Source organism: Acomys russatus, chromosome 6, assembly GCF_903995435.1.
Source record: "Acomys russatus chromosome 6, mAcoRus1.1, whole genome shotgun sequence".
In the NCBI taxonomy this organism is placed as follows: Eukaryota; Metazoa; Chordata; class Mammalia; order Rodentia; family Muridae; genus Acomys; species Acomys russatus.
The window spans coordinates 35,499,185-35,525,128 of NC_067142.1; the positions used below are offsets into that span (position 1 = coordinate 35,499,185).

At 46.6% G+C, this 25,944-nt stretch overlaps 1 protein-coding gene across 1 annotated transcript in view; it reads right to left on the reverse strand.

Moving 5' to 3' along the window:
• Positions 1–3,450: 3,450 nt before the first annotated feature.
• LOC127190953 (maestro heat-like repeat-containing protein family member 7) overlaps positions 3,451–25,944 on the reverse strand; it is a 37,313-nt gene continuing 14,819 nt past the window's right edge. The window contains exons 11-22 of the mRNA XM_051148212.1: positions 22,372–22,526; positions 12,953–13,097; positions 12,326–12,489; positions 11,783–11,929; positions 11,588–11,702; positions 8,908–9,048; positions 8,184–8,360; positions 7,690–7,848; positions 6,527–6,628; positions 4,930–5,032; positions 4,362–4,421; positions 3,451–3,722 (exon numbers count right to left, since the gene is read on the reverse strand). Coding sequence (XP_051004169.1) covers positions 3,571–3,722; positions 4,362–4,421; positions 4,930–5,032; positions 6,527–6,628; positions 7,690–7,848; positions 8,184–8,360; positions 8,908–9,048; positions 11,588–11,702; positions 11,783–11,929; positions 12,326–12,489; positions 12,953–13,097; positions 22,372–22,526 — 1,620 coding nt within the window. The 3' untranslated portion in view covers positions 3,451–3,570. The remainder of the gene's footprint in view (positions 3,723–4,361; positions 4,422–4,929; positions 5,033–6,526; positions 6,629–7,689; positions 7,849–8,183; positions 8,361–8,907; positions 9,049–11,587; positions 11,703–11,782; positions 11,930–12,325; positions 12,490–12,952; positions 13,098–22,371; positions 22,527–25,944) is intronic.

Consider the following 25,944-nt stretch of genomic DNA (forward strand, 5'->3'; position numbering starts at 1 on the left):
CATACTGAGCCCGAAGAGCCTGGACCCAGACTCCCATCTCCTGAGCTAACCCCCATATCCATGCTTCCAAAGCTGGTTGGCTTCCATCTGGATGAACAGTGTCTACTGTCCCCACTCTCTTAGTCCTCCTACGTACAATTCTGGGCCAGGACCCATTCCAGTATTAACCAACTCAGTGTTTGCTCTTGTTGGAAAGACGACTCTACAGCAGCCAGCTCCTGGAAGGCTATGCTTGGAGCAGCTTTTCGAGACTGTCCAAAGGAGGGGAGAGAAAGCAAAGACCAAGAGGCTGACCCAGCCCAGCCCTTCATGTGGTCGGTCAGAGTGCCACCACCAGCCACTTGAAAAGGGACAGCTATGGATTAGGAAGTGGCCTCCCAGCCCTGCCCCAGCTGCAGGCTTGCAGTGGTCTGAGGCTGTGTGGCGTGGTAGGCAAAGGGCAGTTTAAAGCACAAAACCACACAGGGAAGATGCTGGGGTGTTTGTGAGCCTCTCATTGTGGCTGTATCCCAGGCGGGAAGCTGATGTCAAGTCGGAGACGGTGAATCTCTGCCTTGCCCTCTCCCAGTTCTTGGAGGCCTCCCCTGGAGTCTGGGCTGGGTACAGGCACGCCCTCTTAGCTGTGCCTGGTATGTTTGTGTGGGCAGGATCGATCTGCCCTGTAGGGGCACTGAATTCCTTCCCTTCATGTGGCCCAAACTTGGGACGCCTGTCCCTTTGTCCTTTCAAACAAGAAACTTCTTCCTGCGGCTTCCTTTGCTGAGCTCAGCGGCCAGTACTCCCACAGGCTTTCCTGATTCGAGCCCAGCCGTCCCCACCCTCCTCCTGACTCCCGGGTCTTCACTGCTCGTTATGTGCGAGAACAGAATCTGCAAGGTACAAGGACCGTTCTGTTTCTTTGACATCATCGTTCTGTCCCTGTGCCCACCCTTCTCCATCTCCAGCACCCAGCTGACCTCCTTTTGCCTCCTCCCTGCCACCTTCAATCCTGAGTCCTAAAGGCTTGGTCAGAAAGTGGGAGGCCGGTGGTGGTGCTGCTGCTGCTGCGAGTCAGAAAAAGACCGCTGAAGTCTTGGTGCCCTGCCCTGCCCTGCCCTGCCCTGCCCCGCCACCAGCTCTTACAGCTGCCATTGCCCCTGCCCAGGCTGCAGGGTCTCATTTGGCTCATGTGCTCTCCTGTGACGTGGTAGCACAAGGTGTGTATATGTTTTGTACCTCTGCTGATGACTGTACATAGTGTATGAAAGTTATTTAAGCCTCATGCTGTACATTTCTGTTCTGCGATTGGATGTGTGTGTTCTGAGAACTTGTCATAAATAAAACCCGAATGACCATTGTCCACACAAGTGTGCCTAGCAGGCTGTTGGCCTGTGACTGGTGGTTCTTTCTTAGGGGTGGGGTGTTATGTAGGGGCAGGTGTATGGTGCTGGCCTTTATGACTGGGCCCCATGGGCTTAGGGTTTAGGGTACCTTCTCCTTCCAACCCTCCATGTGGCCTGCAGGGTGCAAGGCAGAGACAGTTGTTCAAGAAAAGGTACTAGCTTTGAGTCCACCCTCCACAGGTACTGCTCAGTGCATTCTTCGCTAGACAGTCCCTATCCCTGGTAATAGGTGATGGTTTCTATATGGAATTAGAACAGTCACGAATTGGGAGTGACTCTCAGGGCAGGGCTGGGATTTGATCAGCCTGCCCCACCAAAGGCCCCGCTTTCCTTCATTAACACAATGCATGCTTTCTCTAAGACTTGGGGCTCCCTATGTGTGGTACATACTGGACATGTTTTGTTTCACTTACAGAGAGAAGACAGAAATGTAAATATACTGAAATATTCATATACAAAACCCTATCTCTAAATAAATAAATACATTTAAAGATTTATTTTATTTTTAAATGCGTGTGTGTTCTACACATATGTGTGTGAGTATCCATGCCTGTGTATGTGCATATGGAGGCCTCAGTCATACCCCACCTTGTTTATGTATTTGTATTTTAATTATTTTTAATTATTTATTTATTTTTATTTATTGGTTTTATGGAACAGGGTTTCTCTGTGTAGTCTTGGCTGTCCTAGACTCGCTTTGTAGACCAGGCTAGCCTCAAACTCACAGAGATCTACATGTCTCTGCCTCCCAAGTGCTAGGATTAAAGGCGTGCACTACCACACCAGGCTATTTTTTATTTCTTGAGATAGGATCTCACTATGTAGACCAGGCTGACCTCAAACACACTGAGCCGTGCCTGCCTCTGCCTCCTGAGTGTTGAGGTTAAAGGCGTGTGCTGCCACCCCTGGCTTCCACCTTATTTGAGACAGGGCTCATTGAATTAACACCTTGCTGATTCAGTCTGACCAGGAAGCCCCGGGGATCCCCCTGTCTCTGCCTCTGTAGTGCTTGGGTTACACGTATGCACACCCTCCCCCTCCCCCCCCCAGGCCCCACAAGTATGATGAGGGGACACCTAGTATTGGAGGGCTTAATCCCAAAGCCTGTTACTAGATGTTTTGTTTGAGGCAAGACAGGTGGGCATGTCAATGCCTGAGCCTGTGACGCCGGGCTTCTTCACAGTGATGGCTGTGAGGAGCCTGGGTTTGTCTGAAGAAATTAGCTTGTTGTTCTGCCAGATTTTACCAGCGGCTGAAGGTGAGGATAAGAGACAGGGTGCTGAGGGGAGAGGGGCTATAGGAGCCACAGGGGACCCCCAAATAGGCCCCTCCTCACCTCAAGAACCCAATGTCGGGCAGATCTCAGTAAGAATGATTGCAACAGGGGCATGAGGATGAGCAGGCACTGTCCCCTTATCATGGCAGGGGAAGGACACATGTGGCTCTTTGGCAGAACAGTGACTATTATTCTGCCCCGGTCACTATTTGGGCAGTGCCCAGGTGCAGCCATGGTGCTGCATTTATAGAGTGATCCTACCTACCACAGTTGACCACACTCTCTGTGAGCTCGCAAAACAAACACCAAAAAAAAAAAAAAACCCCTAAGTTCCCTGCTTCAACTAGCCAGAGGGTACACTGCCGTCTGTCAGTAAGAACACTTCCCTACCACTAGAAGAGTTCAAAACAAGCCCAGGCTACACAGCAAGACAGTATCTTGCTATGGTTGGGTATAGCGAGTCACACACCTACAAGCCCAGCACTCAGGAGTCCTGAGTTTGAGGCCCAGCCTGGCCACATGGCAAGACTTTGTATAATGTATAAAACCAAAACCAACAACTGCCCATACAAATGAACTCTAGATATCTCATGAGTCTAATACGGTGTAGGCTGTAATTCAAGTTGGTTCAAAGAAAACCACCTAAGGTCACGTGGCTCGATGACATTGGGCATGAGACAGCAGAGCAGAGAAACCCCTCAGCCTGACCCAAACAGTTTCTGCATACAAGTCAGCTCATTGCCACAAATTGACATCCAACTCCACAAAAAGAAAAAAAAAAAAAAGTTCGCTTTCTCTTTTTATTGGCCGAGTTCTACAGGAACACACCACATCCAGTGCAGGACTCAGGGGGGGTAGCCTATGGTCACGGTGTTGGTGGTGAGCCTTTGTCTTGGACCCTAGCATGTGGGCTCAGCAGTGTCTCCTTCGGAACCTGCTCATCCAGGGACAGGAGGAAGGGGTCTTAGCCCGTACCGCCTTCTCCATGGCTTCTAGGATGTATAAAGTCTGCACGGTGAGGCAACTGACCATGGGGTCAGAGTCTCTCTGCATGTACCTGAAGGCTGTAACAGATACAGGGGGTGGAACAGTGAACAGAAAAGTGACTGGGTTGGGCAAGAGGGCCCCGGCATCACTTGGAAGAACAAGGCGAACTCTCATCTTGTACAATATAAAATTTCTTCTACAAGTCCATGCTACTCAGTACACTCAAGACCCCAAACTTACCCCAGGCTCAGGGAGACACAAGACAGGCTGGTCTTTTGGTCCTCCCACGTCCCTCCCTAGCTCTGGCCTCCTCCTCCATTCTGTGTGAAGTCCTCTGACATCGCCCCCCCTCCCCAGGGAGAACTGCAACCCAAGACAGTCACACCGGGGGATGGGGGAGTGAATGAAATGTGGGAAGGAGAGAGAGAGAATGACAGAGAAAGAGAGAGAGAGACTGACAGAGACAGAGAGACACTGCCCTAGGCTTGCTTTGTACAGACAGAGAGACAGAGACAGTGACCTAGACTTGCTTTGTAGACCAGGCTGGCCTCAAACTCACAGCGCTCCGCCTGCCTCTGCCTCCTGAGTGCTGGGATTAAAGGCGTGTGCCACCACCTCCCGGCTCAGCGTGATGGTTCTTATGAACCCTCCTGCCTTCATTTCCAACCCACTTCTCTGATAAGATTCGAGCACGAGGCAATGAGGTGACCGCTCACCTGCATATTCTGCTTCACTTTCCTGTTTCTCGGCCCTGTCAAGGATGCGGAGGATCTGACCTACAGGGGCACACAAGGCATTCAGTGGCCTCACAAGGGGCTGGCCGGCCCTACCTAAAGTCTTTACCCCGTCCCTTTATCTGTCTTTCTCACCCTTGATTACCAGCCTTAGGGCTGGATTTGCTCCGATTCTGCGAAGGGCTCTAAGCAATTGGACCAAGTAAAGGCATAAATAAACTCCCCTCCAAAGATGCTTGTCCAAGGCGTGGCAGGAGGTAGTGCCCACCTGTCTTTGAATGTCCTCCATTAGGGACCACGCACAGGCCTGACGCTCCACCCTTTGGGAGCTATGCTGCCCGGCTTTCTTAGGAGTTGCCCATTCTGCTAATAACATTCTCCCCAATCAGGCGCTCCTCGTGGTGAAGGGGAGCAGATGGAGGACAGTACCAGGGACTCTATAATTACCTTGGGTCCTGTAATTAACTCCTCACATGCCCAGCCCTCCATCGGTTTGAAAAACCCAACTTCAAGGAGACAGTGGCTCCACGAAGGTAGAGGCCTGGCATACCTGTAAACCACACAGCCACCTGGCGGATGGAGGCCTGCAGGCTCTTGAAGAGAGCCACACTCTGCTTGAGAAACCACAGCGCCCTCCTCCTTTCCTGCTTCAGCTGAAAGAAGCAGCGTCAGATGACACAGCTGAAGGGGTGCGCTGCCCAATTCTCCTGCCTCTTAGACAATCTAAGCAGGGCGGTAGACGGAAAAGATCCCAACTGCAAAACACTTGCTTTCAGAACTCAGCTTGCTGGGTGTGGTGGCGCTTGCCTTTAATCCCAGCACTTGGGAGGCAGAGGCAGGCAGATCTCTTTGAGTTCGAGACCAGCCTGCTCTACTAAGTGATTCCAGGACAGCCAAGGCTACACAGAGAAACCCTGTCTCAAAAAAACAAACAAACAAACAAAATTCACCCAACTTCTGAAACCTTATTTCTGCCACGAAGCTTTCCTAGATTGACCAAGCCAAGGGAATGGAGAGGTATACAAAGTGCCCCCATACACTGAGTCCTCAATTCTACTGGTGTCTAGGTTTACTTGCCCCCATAGTCTCAGGCATTTGAATACTTAATCTCCAATTGATGGCACTCTTGGGAAGGTTTAGAAGGTGTGGCCTAGCTGGAAGTGTGTCACTGGAGGCAGGCTTTGAGGGTTTAAAGACTTGTGACCCTACCCACATCTACCCAATGGACAGGACATTCTCCACAGTTGAGTGGAGAGTGGGGACTGACTTTCACACGAACTCTGGTGCCCTATATTTGACCACATCCCCTGGATGAGAAGGCCTGGAGGCAGAGGAAGGATAGCAGGCCTCCAAGAAGAGACTTGATATCCTATGAGCATATACAGGGGGAGGAGGTCCCCCTCAGTCACAGTCATAGGGGAAGGGAATAGGGGGAGAGTGGGAGGGAGGGAGGAATGGGGTGATACAAGGGATGGGATAACAATTGAGATGTAATATGAATAGATTAATAAAATATATATATATATATATATATATATATATATATATAATAAAATAAAAAGTGAAAAAAAAAAAAAAAGACAGGCCATTCTGAGTTTGCTCTCTCTGCTCCATGGCTTGAGATGTGAGCCCTCAGATTCCTGCTGCTGCTGCCATACCTTCCCTCCACCACTGTGGACTCTAAACCTTTGGAACTGTCAGCTCAACTAAACTCTCCGGTGGTGTTTAATCATAGCAATAGAAAAGGAATGAATACACTAAGCATTACCCATTTCCCATCCCTCCCCCCATGAAGATGACCCCTCTTCCGGTCATTGGGGAAGGCGGTCATCTTTCTTCAAGCCTAAGCTGGCCCAAATGCCCTGCCTTTGTATTAGAAAGTGCATTTCTCTCCCTGACCCTTTGCCAAAGCACTCAAGAGATTACCAACCAATGTACCTAGCTCTCCAGGAGAGGCAGAAAGCACTGGGGGTGAGGGGGATGGGGCGGGGCAGATGCTCTGTTGAGTAAGTGATGCATAATGGCTGCTAACCCCAGCTACAGGGAGGAGACTGAGTCAGATGGCTTAGGGCTGGGGTGGGGGTGGGATGGGGTCAAGGGCTGGCTCCCTTGCACAGGGCAGAGTGAAGAGTTAGCTGCTGGCTTACCAGGGCACTGAGGATGGTAAATGCGTCACTCTTGGCGAAGACCCTTTTGAGTTTGGACCAGCCCAGGATGGCAGCTATGTTGCAGAGGCTGAGCCTGCAGACCTGGGGAGATAAGAGGCTCAGCACATGAGATTCTGTGAATGAGGTTGGGCAAAGGTGCAGAGGGGCCCTGGAGGAAGACAGGTAGCAGCTTATTTGGCCTTGGTGGAACCTGCAGGGATCCAGGCTTAGGAGAAAGGTGGAACCTGACCAGGCATCTGGCTCTACTGAAAACCTCTTATTTTCCCATGAGGAAGTCAAAGTGACACTTCTAATGTTGACTCTCTATAGCACACCCTTTGGCCCCATGGCTTTCCAGCCCCAAAGCAGACTCCCTGAAAACAAATGTCTCCAAAGTCTATTTTTTAAACTCTTCTCCCCCATCAAGACATGCTTTTGCTATGTAGCCTAGGCTAGCCTCAAATCAGCACGTTAAGCTCCTGAGTGCTGGGTTCACAGAAGTATACCACCTCACCCAGGTCCTTCAGTGTCTTAGGTCCCCATCTGGGTGGTCCCTGCTCTACAGCAAGGTTGTCTTGGCTAGAATATCACTGACTTCCTCAGGAGAGACCCATCCTTTCTGTCATGTGCTCAGCAGCATCCTTGGATGTAGCTAAGATATCTCCTGTTACAAATCAAGTCAGCAGTTTTCAAGTGTTTAGTGGCAGTGCATTCTTCCAGGCTCTTGTACCCAGGGCTTGGCCCATCAAAGGCCAGGTCTCTCTGCTCTGCCCAGCATTCAGCTCCTGACTGGAGCTCTCTCACTCTGGGAGCCCCCACCTCCCCTCACTGGTAAGACAAGAGCAGAAAATAGTTTAGAGAAAGACCACATGGCCAAGGCAAAGCAGCAGAGAGAGGAGCTGGTGCCACCATGAGACTTCCTACATCAGAATTTGCATGCCCACAAATGTCTACCGGGAGTTAGTGGCTAGCTAGGTCTAACTGGAGCTGGGGGAGACACAGTACAACAGCCAACCATCTCACTGAACTTCTCCAGCATCCAAAGTCTAGTGGGCCCCCTCGGTGTCACACAATCCTGTCACAGCCCTGTCCAAGGGCTTACCATGTTCTGTATTAACTTCCAGCGAGAACTGAATGCCAGGCTCCACCGTCCGGCTTCTCACCTCCACCACGTCGGCATTTGTGTCCCTCAGGTGCAACACAAGGAGGACCAGCAGGTTGAGGATCTGGTGCTTCAAGGGAAAGATGAGCGTCATCCTTGAGACCTTAGCCAGGATACTTGCGTAGATCTTGAAGGTTATCAGGCGCAGCTGCTCTGACTCCTGGGGTAAGAAGATACACTCTTGGGAAGACACAGACACCTCTGTACCTGCACTGGTCACCCAGGTCAGAAGAACCCCAAGTTCAGCTCCCACCAACCAGGTTCCTGCGCACGTGCCCCCTCCCCATATACTTTGACTGTTCATTGGCACAGCTCTGTTCACTGCGCTACTCTCAGCTGCCCTTCTCTTTTGACTATTATAAAGCACAAATAAAGATGCGCTCAGTCCACACACACCCCTAAGAACACTACTGGGGTCAATGAAAGGCCTTCTCCATTGTGTCACAGCCACCTAGGGCAGGGGAGCAAAACTTCTCAACCCCTTTGGGGCTTTACCTCCTCAAAGAAGTGTGCCAAAGTGAAAGTCAGCTGAAGGAGGAAAAGGGAGGCCTGAGACCAGGTGAGGTCCTTGAGGATGCGCTGCAGCATGAGGAAGGCCTCCATCACCAGGTCACTGTTGGAGGAGTAGCAGCAGCTCAGCACACAGGGCTGCAGGATCTGGAGGTGCTTTATCTGCAGAGTGACAGCCGCCCAAAAGTACGGTCGGGAAACTTTTCCTACCAATCCCGCCCCTCAGGTAGACCACTGGGGCACAAGCTCTTATGCTTTTCACCCTGGAATGGCCCCCAGACTGGATCGTGGTCAAACCAGGCTACCAAAAAGGGACCTGACCAGGAGCCTTCTGCACTCTATGAGCAGAGGTCAGAAGACAGTTTTTTTCTGTCTACTACACCATAAATTCCCCTCCTCATTGCTTTCCTTGCTTCCTGACAATGCCAAGCTCCAGGGACCTGGATAGTATTATGTCTGGGACTCTGGAATTGGCTGGGCCTATTCTCTGAAGTGACTTATGGATGGACCTCTTCCAGGATCTTTCCTGGGTGGGAGGAAGCATGAATGATTCAAATCCACCCAGATCCTGTGCTTGGAGGACTGGCCGCCAGAGGACCTGTACTCTAACTCCAAGAGTATTGTCACTCTATAACTGGCCACACTGTCTCTCTCGATCCATCTATACTTTCTCCGGGTGACATGTCCTCGGCCCCTATCCCATTTTTACCGTGTTCTTGTGCTTTGTGAAGACTTCTGTGATCTGCAGGAATAGGTGTGCTATGGCTAGGTCCTCACACTTGAACCAATTTGCCATAATGTTGGTGGCAACTTCATCCACAACATCTGCCACATCTGGACAGTGGAACAGCTGGCAAGAGCAAGCCAAGAATAACAAAGATAGGCAAGGGGACAATTCTGGATTCTGTCTTGTTAGTAAAAGAACGTTCTTAGGGCCCTGGTCAAAGCTTAAACGACAAGTTCACACCCAGGCATCCATTCGTGGTGCAAGTCTTCCTTGCGCATCTTTGAAAAGGGACGATGGGCGACAGAGATAACTGCACGTAGCAGTCGCCAATCCTGACGCTTTAGTTGGGGAGCCTTTAAAGACGTGATTACGAGCTGCCCGGAGAATAGTTCAAAGAAAACACCAACGTGCCACAGACTACAAAGCATCGTGAATGCGAGTTTACAAAGGAGGCAGACCTTGAAATAGACTTGAAGATACAGAGAACTTCAAGGAGTCCAAGTCTTTAGATACGAAGACAAATAATTCAATAGGATAATGGGCAAAAGACATGGAAAGGATTCGCAGAAGACAGAGGACCGTGCATGCCTGTGTGTATGTGTTTGTGTGTGTACGTATGCGTGTGCAAGTGCATGTGTGTGTGTGTGTGTGTGCGTGTGTGTGTGTGTGCGTGTGTGTTATCATGTGGACCTCAAGGCAAAGATTTTTTTTTTTGTTCTTGCCAGGTCACCAGTCAGATATACCATAATTTACAGATATACAGAATTTGCTAGCTGAGCAAATCTCTTAAATTCTCTGAGCCTAAGTTTTCTCCTCTACAAAGTGAGAATTAAAGCACCTGGACTCAGTTTCTTAAGTACTCTGAAATAAAGCACACAGCCCTGTCTGTTTTAAAGTCTACTGCCTGTGGATGGAGTTTAACAATGAGCAAGGGGTTATAAGAGACTGTAAAATGTTCCCGAGTGTTCATACCTACGGTTTCTCACCTGTAGATCTGGACCTACTTTCTTAGCTGGTACCTAAGTCCCTTTAGTTCCCCGCTTTAAGCTCCCCTCCAGCTGCGGAGAATGGGTCTCACCCATCTCTCTACCTGAAAGCCCTACGCCAAACAGGCTAACCCACTCCATCCTGTGCTCCTGTAAGGAGAGCAGCTGAGCGAGTGCTTATGTGAGTGTCTACTCATTTCAGCTGGGCGTCAGCATTTGAGGGAGCTCCTAGAGTGTTCCTCAGGACCAGCTGTTTCTAGACCACAGCTATAAACTAGGGAGGGAGCTTACCACCAAACTAATGCCTGAACCTATGCCAGAGCAATTCTGAAGAGCAAAGGCACCCAGAAGCAGGAGGAGGTGGTGTGGGGTTCCATACCCACCTGAGCAGCAGTTCTCAAGCTGTGGGTCCAGACCCCTTTGGGGGTCATAGTTGACTAAGGACCCAACTGTCTGCCCTTTGATTACACCAATGTCCAAGACCCACTCCTGAATGCATCCCCAGCTAGTCAGGCAGGCCTCTGCATCCTCCAAGAGAATCCTTAACCTACTCGGCAAGCATCTGCTAGCATCTTAGGATGAAGAGCACTGTTTATATCTTAGTATTATTGCTATCATATTATATTGTCAGCATTCAAAAGCAACCCACTTTTTTTTTCTTTTGTTTGAGGTGGATTAAAGCCAGTGAAATGGATCAGTAGATAAAGGTGCTAGCTGCCAAGACTGAGACCCGAGTTTCGTCCCTGAGACCCACATAGTGGAAGGTCAGAGCTGACTTTTGCCTATTATCCCTGACCTCCACATGTGTGCCCCCCCCACACACAAACAAGCAAACAAACAAGCAAATAAATGTAATAACTTTTATAATCAGGTAGCTTGAATTTTTAAAGAAGCTAACTGATCTCAAAAGCCTACCCAATCCTTGCATCAGGGAAGCACTTGGGCCTCTGTATCAAAAGCCATGGAGGCCACTCTCGCTTTTGAGACTCACACTTCCACATATTACAGTCAATAGGCAAGGCAATAATCTAGAATACAGGAAAGGTTTTGCATAGAGGTGTTTATTACGGTATTGTTTATACTCTGTCAAATTAGAAACAGAATATTCCATCAACACTTGTCGCAATGAAACCCATTTCCTTATAGACTGACCAAAACCCAATTAAAAAAAAAAAAAAAAAAAAAAAGCAATGAAAAGAGCCAGACATAGAATATCAGAGAATGATTTCAACCTTACACACACACACACACACACACACCCTACCTTCATACAAGCAAAAGCATGAAAGTGGCTCCCTTTAGGCACTGTAAAAATTAACGGTGCTATACAATTTATACACATCTCTTAATTTTCTACACATTTTCCCCTGTCCAATGTCTGAATTATAGAGTGAATCAGGGCAGCTAGTCAAAGCTGAAGTCAATGACGAGCAAAAATTGATGCTGCACAAAATCGAGGCAGAGTCAAAGCCTTGGGACTGAGGAAGCTAATAGCATATGACTCAAAGGAAGCCAGTAAAGAAGTCTTCCCCGTGTGGCCCAGCCCATCTGTGGCAAGGATAGACCAGGCCACTTGGCTCTCTGGAAGCCTTCTGGGGGAGGGGAGGGGTCCCCTGGGTACAGTTGCTTCCCATGGCACTGTCTCCACTGCCTTCTGCCCACCCTTCTCCGCTCACCTCTGTCAGGAACACCAGGGCTGTGAAGTAATTGGCACATTCTGGGTCCTGGAGGGTCCTAATGAGGAAGCTGAAGACGGGGCGATTGTGCCAGCAGTTCTTTACCACCAGGGATCTGAGAGAGCAATAGGGTGCTCACAGTGAGACCCAGGCCACAGGAGAAGGTCTTCCACCCTGGGACTGGATGCAGCTCACCTGGCCAGCAGAGTAATTCCATCATAGTGTCTTTCAGGGCTGACAAGCAGTTCCCAGACCCCTTGTGTCTGAATATAAGTCATGTGGTCTGTGTAACCAGAGGTGCGCATTAAGGTCTTCAAGGCCTCTACGGAAGAACTGAGGACAGAGCAGGAAGCAGGGAGTTATTGCCAGCCATGCCCTCCTAACCCCACATGGGACTCCTATCCTGTGGGTTATAAACCTAGCCATGGAACTTTTACAAACCAAGTACATTTCCACGCCCCCGACCCTAAACCCTCCCCCCTCCCCCCACTCCCACCCCCCACTGCTCCTCCACCACCCCCCACCCCCGCCACCATCCTCCCTCTCTCCTCCAAAAAGACAGCCACTTTCAAGAATCTTTTCAAGAAAGCCTAGGAAGGCTTCTTGACTCCATGTGTAAGTAATAAAGTTAAGGGTGGAGGGTGTGAAAAGCGCCAGGTTAGTGAGGTTGCCAAGGCGCTTGATGCCCACACTAGCACCCTAGCACACTGGCCCAGGGCCCCACAGTATGTCACAGGGTCCACATACTCAGTTTCATGCAGGTTATCTGGGCCAGCAGTGTTCCCTTCAATCACCAGAGAAGAGATTCGGAAAAGTAGGGCCACGAACAGGGAGGCGAAGAAAGTCTGCACCTCGGACTGCTGGCTGGGCACTAGCAACAGCTCATGGATGGCCCTGGTGGCCTGGAGTGAAGAGGGGTGCAGGGTGTTGTCGTCATCTTTATTATCACCCGGAGTCCCTATCACCTCGCTAGGCCTGCCCGACGGAAGTCGCTCATGTTGCCAGCAAGTGGAGCCTGAGCATCAGCCAGGCTGCTTCTCGAACCCTTTATGCGCTCTTACGGCTCTGCTTTAGCCTCTCAGTGTCCTTGAGCATTCGGTCAGGCCTGGGGTGTTTGCCTCACTCCACTGCATCTCCACACCCCCCTACCCCGCCCCCCAGAGACAGAATCTGGTTCTTCTGTTCCAGGAGAGTCAATTGGCTGAAAGCCCTCCTTTTAACCCAGCCTGGAGACTCTGCTGTTAGAATGCCCAAGTAAACGCGGGCCCCCTAAATGGCACTACTTCAGAGCGCTCCAACCAGCCCAGCAGACACCCCAGCGTGCTTCCTTCCCAGCGCCCAGCCCCTCCACCTGCCCCTCCGTACAATCAGCCTTGAGATCTCTGTTTTGTGGCCAGTCTCCCGGCCCTTCGGTGCCTGGGGTGAAATTAGCTTCTGCAGCAGATAACTCATGATCATTTCGTAGCCTTTTGGAAAGGAAGCCAGGATCCCCCAGGATCTGTGTGTCCCTCTGTAGAGTCAGAAAGCCACCAACAGTTAGTTACAGGCAACCCACCTTCCTCTGTTCTACAGTGCTTTCTGGAAGGATCTTTACCTTCTTAGCCCCGTCCCAGCTCCCTGCTTCCATCCTTCCCTTCCGGGTCTCCTCGTCTTTATCCGGTCATTTCTCTTTTAAAAATTTTCCTATAGCCGGGCGTGGTGGCGCACGCCTTTAATCCCAACACTCGGGAGGCAGAGGCAGATGGGTCGCTGTGAGTTCGAGGCCATCCTGGTCTACAAAGTGAGTCCAGGATGGCCAAGGCTACACAGAGAAACCCTGTCTCGAAAAACCAAAAATAAATAAATAAATAAAATTTAAAAAAAAATAAAAAATTTCCCACTATTTTATCATCTCTAGACCTCACCATTCTCTGTTACATTGCATATAGGCAAACTAGGAAAATGTTCACTTAGCCTATGGGCCTGAAAACACGTAATACCAAGGCTTGTTGAGTGCCCTTGAGTGCATCAGGTCAGGTCCCTACCCTGTGGCCACGTCTAAGCCCGCCTTACTCCCACCAACACTGCATCTGGGACTGGGGATACAGCTCAGTTGATTGCATGCTTGCCCGGTATACATGATCCCGGCCAGGTCCAGTCCACCTCACTGCATGAGCTTGGTGTGGTGGGCCACACTCATAATACCAGCACTTCAGAGGTGGAAGCGGGAAGTTCAGGAGCTCATGGTCATCCTCAACCAAATAGGTAGTTTGAGGTCAGCTTGAGCTACACGAGACCCTAACCCCACCCACATACAGAGAGAGAGAGAGAGAGAGAGAGAGAGAGAGAGAGAGAGAGAGAGAGAGAGAGAGAGGAGAGAGGAGAGAGAGAGGGAGAGAGAGAGAGAGAGGGGCGAGGCGAGAGGAGAGAGAGGGGAGAGAGAGAGGAGAGAGAGAGAGAGAAGGGAAAATCTTCCAAACTCCTCCATCCTAGAAAGCCCAGTGCAATCAGGTGACTTGAGGCCCAGCTGGTGGCTTCCCTTCACAGCACCCATTCAGTCCCACGCTCCACAGTGTCCTCTCTAAGTCACACTTGCACAGATGTCTTTAGTTTTCTTCACCTTGCCTATCTTTCCATATCCAGATCTGACGAAACCACGTGTAAAACAAAAGTAAATGCCTGAAAAAATATTTTCTACAAACGACTTAGTAAAGTTCTAATCAACCCTGTTTAATACCTTCCAGAAGTCTCCTGGGACTTTTTGAAACATGAGAAGAGGCAGGAGTAGCCGGGCATGGTGGCGCACGCCTTTAATCCCAGCACTTGGGAGGCAGAGGCAGGTGGATCACTGTGAGTTTGAGGCCAGCCTGGTCTACAAAACAAGTCCAGAACAGCCAGGCCTGTACAGAAAAACCTTGTCTCAAAAAACCAAAAACCAAAAACCAAAAACCAAAACCAAACCAAACAAACAAACAAAAACAAAAACAAAAAAGAGGCAGGAGTAATGTCACAAGCCTTTAATCCCAGCAATCAGGAGGCAGAATCAGGTGGATCTCAGTGAGTTCGAGACCAGCCTAGTCTATATAGTACATTCTGGAGCAAACAGAGTAGACCTTGTCTCAGAAGAGAGAGAGAGAGAGAGAGAGAGAGAGAGAGAGACAGAGAGACAGAGAGAAAGATCAGATGAGAATAATTAAATGAAAGAAAGATGATTAAGAGACAAAGGATGAGCTGGAGGTGGTGGTGCACGCCTTTAAGCCCAGCACTTGGGAGGCCGAGGTAGGAGAACCACTGTGAGTTTGAGTCCAGCCTGGTCTACAAAGAGAGTCCAGGACAGCCAAGGCTATACAGAGAGACCCTGTCTTGAAAAAAACAAAAACAAAAAAGAGAAAAGGGATGACTCATCTGATAAAGGTACTCACCATAAAAACTTGACAAATTTGATGTCTATCCCCAGGACTCACAAGGTGAAAGGAGAAACTGACTCCTGCAAGCTATTCTCTGGCCTTCACACATACTAAATAAACACTCACACATGCAAGCATGTACACACACACACACACACACACACACACACACACACACACACACACACTAAACACAGAGAGGAGAATTTCATTGCTGGCAACATAGCCAGGAACCATGCATGCAGAAAGGGCCTATGGCAAGCAAGTGAGCTTCTGTTGGCAGCCCACTGTTTTTGCATAGCCTGCTATGGGTTTGCCCTAGTGCAGCCAGGCCCCAGTGACTTTGTCTTATATGCCTTTCCATGCTTGTCATTGCTGTATCTCTCATCTATCTAGTATGGCAGAGACCCTCACTGTGTACTGTTTGCTGGGTATTTATCCACTTGGTTAAGTAGATTTCCTGCAAATCAAATTGAAGATGTACTTCCAGGTAATAATGTTTAGAGGAATGATTGATGATTTCATAATTCCTGATAATGACTTTATAGAATTCCTGATTTGATTCAGATGACTTTAAACCCTTCTGCAGAATAGCAGCAACTGCTGAGAGTCTGTGAATCTTCACACGTCACTGACACATAAACTGCACTAGGAAGAACAGGCTTGAGACAGATTTACGACCTAAGTAAACATTCCTCTAGGTTAGAAATGAAGTCATTGGGTCACAGTGTGTACCGTGATAAGATGAGCCATAAACAGAAAATAGATAATTAACTAATTGTGGAACCATAGACAGAAATATTATTCTGAACTTATAAGAAACTATTGGAACTAAGAGATAGCTGCAAAATGTTTAGTCAGGTTCAAGCCTTAATGGAAAAACAAACAATAATCCTGCTGTGCCCTCCCCACCCCGACCTTGTTAACCTTAAACCTTGACAACTTATGATATAAAAAAGCTGTTATTCTGAATTCACAATAAACTTATGTAATGAAGATATAGATAAAAAATGTTTGGTTTTGGGCTGGAGAGATGGCTCAGAGGTTAAGAGCACTGACTGCTCCTCCAGAGGTCCTGAGTTCAATTCCTGAAACCACATGGTAGCTCACAACCATCTATAATGTGATCTAATGCCCTCTTCTGCCCTGCAGGTGTACATGCAGGCAGAGCACTAATATACGTATTAATAAATAAATAAATCTTTTCAAATGTTTGGTTTTAATAGAGAAACATGTAATAAATAATCCTGATTACTGTAACTCCCTCTGTGTTAACACCCTCTCTGTTTCTGTGATAATTACTTTTACGGCCATGAGGTAACTTTTTTCTGATGTACAGAGCTTTGCTTTAGAGAGTATACAAGCCTACGACAATAATAACAGTTGTTAGAGCCGGTTCATTAGAACTTTCTCTACTCATCAAACTCATGTGAGTGTGTCTATCTGTGGTATGTGTATGAGAGCCTGCTTGTCAGAGCCTTGCTCTATCCACCAACACCATATATATATATATATGTATATATATATACATACACATATATGATGCTGTAGTTGGTTGAAGATTGTGAGACCTACTCCATCCCCCAGATGTGTCTGTATATGTGCGAGTAATTGGTTGGAGTTAGAGCTTTGCTCCATCCACCATCCATCAAATATGTGTCTGTCTGTCTAATTGGTTGTCTGTCTGTATGAATGTATATAAGCCTGCATGTCTGTATGTCTGACTGTCTGTATGTATACTTGAAGTGTTGGAGCTGCTCGAGCTTTCTCCATGCTGCCAGTTTCTGGCTCCCTTCCCCATCCCTTTCCCTTGAGTTTCTCACCACAACCAGAAGATAGGATAGCTAGAGCCATCAGCTCTGACCACTAAAGAGTTAAAGAGAATTCAGAGCTTCTAGCCAGCTTCTGGCTCCCCAGAAGCCAGGAGCCATTACCTTTTGGCCCCCTTTTGTCTATCTGTGTCCGGCTTCAGTTCACTCTGGTGCCAAAGCCAGTCTTTGGCACAACATGTGCTCTAGAGACAAAGGCAAAGTAAAGAATGGCTGCCCAATGGCAGTTAGACCCACAGCCACTTCCGAACAGCCACAGTGGAGAGCAAGAGTCAGAGGTCAGGCTTCCCAAGGTTGGAAAACAACAAGATGTCAACCTACGAATTTCACAGAAAGACTTTTGTTTAAGGAGGACTTCATGAATGGACAAATGTCTGGTTTGAGGGCCAGAATCTTACTGGAGAATAAACTAAAGGGCAGACTTCAAGAGAGAGGAAAAATCACTTCACAAGGAAAGTATGGAATGCAAAGAAGGCAGGGCTGGAGAGATGCCTCAGGGGGTAAGAGTGCTACCTACTTTTCCAAAGGTTCTGAGTTCAATTCCCAGAAACCACATGGTGGTTCACAGCCATCTGTAATGTGATCTGGTGCCCTCTTCTGGCCTGCAGGTGTACATGCAGGCAGAGCACTGTATACATAATAATAAATAAATCTGAGGTGGTAAATCTAAACACGGTGTCAGCACAAGAATGTTGGCACCACAACACCAGCAAGAACACTGAGGGCAAATAGCAACAGAATGGGCAAGAATAATCACATAATGAAATATTATAAAACAATCTAAGGGGCCAATACCTAGCTTTGACAGATTGGATAAAGCCTAGCAACATGATATCAAGAACTTAACAGATCAAATAAATATAAAGATAAGTACATTCATATGTAGAGAATTTACTAATACATTTTAAACAGTCTTGTATAATAATTTTGCATGTAGTAGAAAACACATTTTATTTCAAATGTCCATTCAACACATAAGAAAATTGATAACCAAATCTTATTAGTCTGTACACATCAAAAATCTGAATTTAAAAAGGTTTAAAAATCATGTTCCCCAATCATTATTTTAAAATTGCTAAAGATCTGTACAAGTATGTCATTGGACATTTGGTGAAATTTAAAGTTGATTCTTGGTTTGGGGTGGGTTTTTTTGTTTGTTTGTTTGTTTTTGGTTTTTGGTTTGTTTTTTTTTTTTTGGTTTTTGGTTGGTTTTGTTTTGTTTTTCGAGACAGGGTTTTTCTGTGTAGCCCTGGCTGTCCTGGAACTCTCTTGGTAGACCAGGCTGGCCTTGAACTCATAGAGATCCACCTGCCTCTGCCTCCCAAGTGCTGGGATTAAAGGCGTGCTCCATCACACCTGGTTTGGGGGTATTTTTGTTTGTTTTGTTGTTTGTTTGTTTAAATTAGCAGTATAAAATAGAAACTTCCTTGTCATAATAAGAACATTTATTAGAAATTAATAACAAGTGATTTTAGTTTCTGTTGTCTACCAAAAATGAGCAAGCCTACTCTAGTCTAGCTCCCACTGATTAAAACTACAAACACAAAGATCTTTCATCAACCTGTTCTCAGTGGCTAACAGATACACAGACAGAAATTAGTGAAGATACAGAAGCCTTGAATAACAATATCAACTATCTCAATCTAACTTATAAAACTTTAATTGGATTAGATTCTGAAAAATTAATAAAAAGGAGACAGGTTGGAGAACGAAGGTGGAATGTGGAAAGCTGATGTACTGAGAGTAGGCACCCCAGATTTTATTTTATTTTTTCTCTTTCATCTCCCAACTTCGACCTACATATGACCCCAGAGCAAAACTGTGCACCAGACACAGGCAACAGAACCTCTTGGTGAAATTCTGTGTCCCTGAGCAGTGGGGAAATGGGTCCCAATGAGTCAGACAGCATGAGTAGGTCTTTGTCCATTCTCATCCCAAACCCTGTCTAGATGATTAACAGAGCTGCCCAGCGGAAGCCACAGGCTGAACACAAAAATATGTGCTTGGTAGGTAGGGAAAGGAAGACATCTGGACTGTTGTTGAGGGTTTGTTCTATTGTTTTACCTTGTGCTTGTGGTTCTGGGGATCAATTGCCAGGGCTTGTACAACCCTCAGAAGGCCTCACCGACTTGACCACAGCCTAGACCTCCCTTTTATTGTCACTGTTGTTTTCTGGCTCCTCCCTCTCTCTCCCTCTCTCTCCTTTCTCTCTCTCCTTTCTCCTTTCTCTCTCTCTCTCTCTCTCTCTCTCTCTCTCTCTCTCTCTCTCTCTCTCTCCTTTCTCTCTCTCTCTCTCTCTCTCTCTCTCTCTCCTCCTCCTCTCTCTCCTCCTCTCTCCTCTCTCTCTCTCTCTCTCTCTCTCTCTCTCTCTCTCTCTCTCTCTCCCTGGTAACTGTGCTATGTATCAACAAAGAGAACATAAAAGACCTGGGAAAAGATCCTTCAGAGGCAGCAAGTGAGGGATGCCCTGGCCCTGCATGTAAGCCAACACAAACCCCACTGTCACTCTCAAGTTGCTCAGGTGTAGAATGAGGCTGAAATAATCCTGAGACAAAGGAAGCTATGTGAGAAAGACACAGAACCGTCAGCCCAGAGTTTTATATTCAGTGAAAATAATCTTTTAAGAAGAAGGTAAAATATGAAACAGTCTCATATGAAGGAAAACTAAGGGAAATGGCTACCAAAAGATATGTTCTTGGTGAAATTTTAATAAAAAGTTTTAAGTTGCAGAGAAGTTTTATTATAGGGAAGTAGAAACTTCAATTATAAAAAGCAACCGAAATAGTAAATATTTTCCTCTTAGTTTAAAAAATACGCATGATTGTTGAAAATAAAAACTTTTGGCAGTTTCCTCAATATATGTAAATATGAGGTAAATGACAGCTATCATACGAAGCAAGGAAGCCAAAGGAAGCTGTTGGAAGATCTTCCCTTTCTTTCTTTCTTTCTTTCTTTCTTTCTTTCTTTCTGTCTGTCTGTCTTTTTTTTTTTTTTCTTTTCCAAGACAGGGTTTCTCTGTGTAGTCCTGGCTGTCCTAGACTTGCTTTGTAGACCAGGCTGGCCTCGAGCTCACAGCGATCTGCCTGTCTCCTGAGTGTCTTTTCTTAAAGTTATAGATATTAGCTATTAACAGACATCAATGTGGTCATATAAATTCTTAAAGGTAAAATCTACTTCAATGGATGTATGAGTAAAGAAAAATGGAATATATGAAAGCATTCAAGTAATTAAAAAAGATGCAGAAAATCAGGGTATAGATATACAAAACAGACAGATAGAAAAAAAAATCAAAATGGTGCATAAATCCAAATAAACAACTAATTACATTAATTGTAAATGGTCTAAATATGCAAATTAAAAGTTAGGGATTTTCAGATTGGATAAAAAACATGATCTAGCATTATGATAAAGTGTTTGACCAATAAGCATGAATCTCTATGGTCAATCCCCACTATCATAAAACAAAAACAAAAACAAAACAAAACACAAACACATACAACAACCAAACACCCAAATGATATAACTACATGCTACATAAAAGAAACTTATTTTAGATCTATTATTTACATATTAGTTAATATGTGTTAGATATATATTAGTTAAAATAAAAGAACAGAAGAACAAATGGGTCTTAGTCTAAAAGGCACAATTTGCTCTAGTTACAGGGCAATAAAGAAAAACCACACAATCATTTTAATAGATACAATAAAAAGATTTAACTGAATTTAATTCTTGTTTGTGATAAACACTCTCAACAAACTACAAATATAAAGAAACTTTCTTTTTTATTTTTAGAATGCTTTATCTTTTTTAAATTTCTGTTGGGGGTTGGAGAGATGGCTTAGCAGTTTAGGGCGCATCATGCACAAGAAGAGGACCCAAGTTCAGTTCCCAGTAGTAACACCAGACAGCTTCACAAAAACCTAGAACTTCAGTTCCAGGAAACCTGACACCCTCTTCTGGCTTCTATGGGCACTGTGCTGAAAAGGTGGCTCAGCAGTTAAAAGCACTGGCTGCTCTTTCTGAATACCTTGGTTCAATGCCCAGCACCCACATGGCAGCTTACAACCTCCAGTTCTATAGAACCCAACACCTTCTTCTGGCCTTTGTTGGTACCAGGCATGCACATGGTGCTCAGACATGAATGCAGACAAAATGCACACATGCGTGCACACACACACACACACATTTTGTGTGTGTGTGTGTGTGTGTGTGTGTGTGTGTATACACATATATGACAACTTGTGGGAATCTGCTTTTCCTTATACCATGTGGGTCCCAGGGTTTGAACTTGGGTCATCAGACTTAGCAGCAGCACTTTTATCTGCTAAGCCATTCACATATTATACGGTTGTAGGTACAGGACACTCTAGAAAAGGCAAAATGATGGGGATAGAAGACAGGCCAGTGCTTGAAAAACAAAAACCAAAGCAAAACAAAACACAGACCAGTGGCTGCCAGCAGCTGAGAGTACAGAAGGGGCTGGCCCTGGAAAGGTAGAACAAGGGAGCTGAGGAGAGTGATCATGAACAAACATCATGGCTGTACATGACTATACATTTAGAGAATTCAAATAACTATATATCAGAAAGGTAAATTTGGTATTAACTGCCTTACAACATATGATCAAGAAGCCATTACAATTTTGCTTAATAAAGGGTTTTGACTTAGGAAATTCTGTAATAAAACATTAAATGAAAAACCACACAAATTGGCAAATACCGTATGGGCTTAGCTATATATATTGTAATTTCTATATTATATATTATTACACATATATTATATACATATATATGTATATGCAATACATATATTATATATTAATAGGGGTTTTTTTTTTTTTTTTTTGGTTTGGTTTTTTAAGACAGTTTCTCTGTGTAGCCTTGGCTGTCCTAGACTGGCCTCAACCTCACAGTGATCCACCTGCTCCTGCCTCCCAAGTGCTGGGATTAAAGGCTTAAAGGCGTGCACCACCACACCTGGCTTTATAAATAGTTTTTTAAAATGCTGCTTTCAGAAGGCAGACAAATTATAAATCATACCCAAATGATAACAGAAAGTGCTATCAGCCGAAATTTAATACATTTTTTTTTTGTTTTGCCTTTTCTAAATTTTACGTGCTTCCAAGATTTTCTACAGTAAAGCATGCATATAGCTCTTAGAACCACTCTGCTCAGAGTAAACAAAAAAATATTCAATATTCTATATGTTGTAAGAATAAGCCAGGGGCTGGAGAGATTCATTTGCAGCCCGCATAAAAAGTCACGTGCGGCAGCACACATCTGTGACCCCAGCACTGGGGAGGTAGAGAGCCAGGTCCTTGGAGCCTGGTGACAAGCTCACCGAGCTGAACTGGTGAGCTTTAAGTTCAGTGAGAAAATTTGTGTCAGAAAAATAAAGGCGAAGCATGGCTGAGGAAGATGCACGACGTCATCACTAGCCTTCACACGCATGTGTACAGATCTGCACACGTGTGCAGACATATGTGAACATGTACGTGCACACACAAATAAGCTATTTAAAAGGACAACCAGCGGCTTGTAAGTTTGTAGCAGACAGGGTGGCTCACTTCTGTGACGGGTCCTTTATCTTGAATAGAGTCAGGATAACCTCATCTGTGTAGGACTGGACCAGCAGCTGGAAGATGATCTTTATGGTGCTCTGGGCCTCTCTCTCGGTGACTCTGTCTATGTCGTTGTAAATTAAGTGGATGATTTCTGGCACCTGGAAGAACAGGAGGGAGGTTTTTTTTTTCCCTGGACTGTAACACCAGCTGGGCCAGAGTCACAGGTCACTGTTTTAAAGTGTGGTTGCTGCAGACTGTATAGTGCCTAGTGTCAGGTCCAAGTCCTGACGTCTGACCATCTCTGTCCTGCTGCACCCTGCCCTGGCCAGCTGCTCCCATTGTGGACCTGTGGCCCCCAGACTTTCCAAAGGGCAGATAGAAAGCAGCCATGGAGGGCTCTGCCGTGCCTGGAAAGCATGGCATGAAGAATGAGACTTGGGAAATAGAAGCCAAGAGCATATGGTCATTGCCTTAAAAGACCGCCTTCCTTGCCTGGCATACGGAGCAGAGACTGCTGCACTCTGCATGGCATGGACTCTGGGGTTACCATACCTCTTGGATTTGAATGTCACTTCCAAGATTACTACCTGGGTGACTCGGAGGAAGACTTCCATCTTCCCTGTCTTTTGTGTCCTCGCTTAGAAAGCAAGAGGGACCATTTTATCTGCCTCAGCATCTGCACAGGTGCGTTGGCTAGAACATGGCTTCTCAACCTGTGGGTCGAGACCCCTCTGGTGATCCAATGGCTCTTTCACAAGGGTCACATTACATTAGTGACAGTAGCAAAATTACGAATATGAAGTAGCAATTAAAATAATTTTATGGTGGGGAGTGAGGGGGGCTCACCACAACGTGAGAAACTGTTAAAGGGTCACAACATTAGGGAGGTTGAGATCCACTGGACTAGAACATCACCTGTCATACCTTTCCTTATTCCTCGTGTTTATTCTCTCTCTCTCTCTCTCTCTCTCTCTCTCTCTCTCTCTCTCTCTCTCTCCCTCTTCCCCCCCCCCCCCCCCCCCCCGGCTAAAAGCAAAGGATCCCCTGATGCTGGAACTACAAGTGAGTTTGAGCTGCCCCACATGGGTGCTGGGAACTGAACTTGGGTCCTCTGGAAGAGCAGTATGTGCTCTTAAGCACAGAGCCATCTCTTCAGCTTGATCTTAATTGTTTTTCAGTAATCCATTTGCAAATAAAAAGCTCTCAGCCGGGCGTGGTGGCGCACGCCTTTAGTCCCAGCACTTGGGAGGCAGAGGCAGGCGGGTCACTGTGAGTTCGAGGCCAGCCTGGTCTACAAAGTGAGTCCAGGATGGCCAAGGCTACAGAGAGAAACCCTGTCTCGAAAAACCAAAAAAAAAAAAAAAAAAAAAAACAAAAACAAAAAAACAAAAAACAAAAAACAAAAACAAAGCAAAAAGCAAAAAAAAAGCTCTGTTTAAAGAACCTGGCGGTGGTGGTGCACACCTTAATCCTAGTACTTGGAGGCAGATTGTTGTGAGTTCAAGGCCAGCCTGGTCTTCAAAGCAAGTCCAGAATAGTCAAGGTTACACAGAGAAACCTTGTCTCAAAAAGCAAAACAAAACAAAACAAAACAAAAAACAAAAAAGAACCTGTCTATCTCAAAAGTCTGAGTAAGATTGTGATGCATTCTCATCTCTTCCTTACACCATGACCCAAGGACCCAATCAATGCCTGAGTGTAACAGGAGAAAAATGATAAAAAACGGAGAACTGCTTCTCTGCAGGACGCAGAGGATGGAACACAAGCCAGTGGCAAATCTGGAATGGCATTCTCAGGACTGCTTCTAAGACGGGTGACAAGTGCCTCACCCTTTCCCCCTTGCATAGCTCCAACGTACATTATTGACTTCTGATTAAGCAGTGACCATGTTGCTTACAGAGGAGTCTAGCTGCCACAAGGCTCACTAGAATGGCTGAGCAGTTGGCCCCAGAGGCCCCTTCAGCTCTACAGGCCTGTCAGTGGTCTGCTTTGAGGCAAATGACCAGATGCTTCTGCAGGCCAGAGAGCTACAATAGAAACAAGAAAGCCAGTAGGCCCCTCTAAAGAGATGTGGTGAGCAAGAGAGAAGGTTGCAGGGGGGGGGGGGGGGGGGGGGGGGAGGGTCAAGCCATTCAAATGACAATGGGACTATCAACTCCTAAGATCTTTTAAAAAATGATTTAATAACCACAACAGCTGGAGTGAAACTGTCTTGTCTTACTTTTATCGAGAGCAGTCCTCCCTCTGACAGAGGGGTCTCTGCATTCCACTCCTATTTGTGGCCATATCTTCTAAGTGTTTATCTCCGTTAAACACACAGCCAGCTCCTGCCCTGTGGTTTCCCGACTTCGTGATGGCAGGAAAGCAACGCACATTCCTTAAAACAAGACTCTGAACTAACTTTCATCTTCTCTGGGGAGATGATATGTGTGTGGAACAGCATTCTGCCGATGTTGGGCGGTGGCAGGGAGCTACAGGTTTGTTAGCCTCCAGAGAACAAGAGGAGACGGCCAACACTACAGTGTGCTGCTAAGCCAGGCTGTTTGGTGGGCTAGGGGTGTTCTCAGCTCCCACTATTTTCAGTGAGATGATGATGATGTCAAGGAGCATCTACAGATACCCAGATTGTTAAGGTATGAGTCAGAAACACCCCCAATGAGCCAGGCTGTGGTGATGTACGCCTTTAATCCCAGCACTCAGGAGGCAGAGGCAGACTGATCTCTGAGTTTGAGGCCAGCCTGGTCTACAAAGTGAGTTCCAGGACAGCCAAGGCTACACAGAGAAACCCTGTCTCAAAACAGAAATGCCCCCAATGGCCTCAGGCTTTGCACTTGTTGCTCAGCTCGTGGCACTATTTGGGGAGACTGAGGAACCTTTAGGGACCTAGCTAGTGAAGAGAGAGTGCTAGGGGCAGGCCTCTGAAGGCAGCAACCTGGGCCCTGGCTCCTGGCAACTGCCATTGGAACAGTCTCCTCCAGCACGAGTGCTGCCATGTACTGAGACTCTCTACCATGTCTTCCTTGTCATGGTGGACTGAGGCTCTCTGAAACTGTAAACCAAAACACCTCACCCCACCCCACCCCTTTTGACTTCTCAAGACAAGGTCTTTCTGTGTAGCCTTGGCTGTCCTGGAACTCACTCTGTAGACCAGGCTGGCCTCAAACTCATAGAGATCTGCCTGTTTTTATGCTAGCACTTAAGCCAGAGTTCTGGGATTAAAGGTGTGCACCACCATGACCTGGCTACATTTCCCTGTTAAAGTTGTTTCTGTCAAGCATTTGGTTGGTCACTAATACCTATAACTGTATCTACCTTTTTCATCAGCTATGTCCACCTGTCATCAACCAATCCCGCCTACATGAAAGAACCACTGCACACATCACAGCACACACACATGCACACGCATACACACATACACATTTACAGTTTCTGGAAGAGAAGGGATGACCAAGGTCTCTTCTGGTCCTGTGAGGCCATGGTACTCTTTACTATATCTTTGATCTGGTTCTTGCCTTCCTAGTAGAGATGGGGGCCTGGTCATCACTACTTCATTCTTACACACACACACACACACAC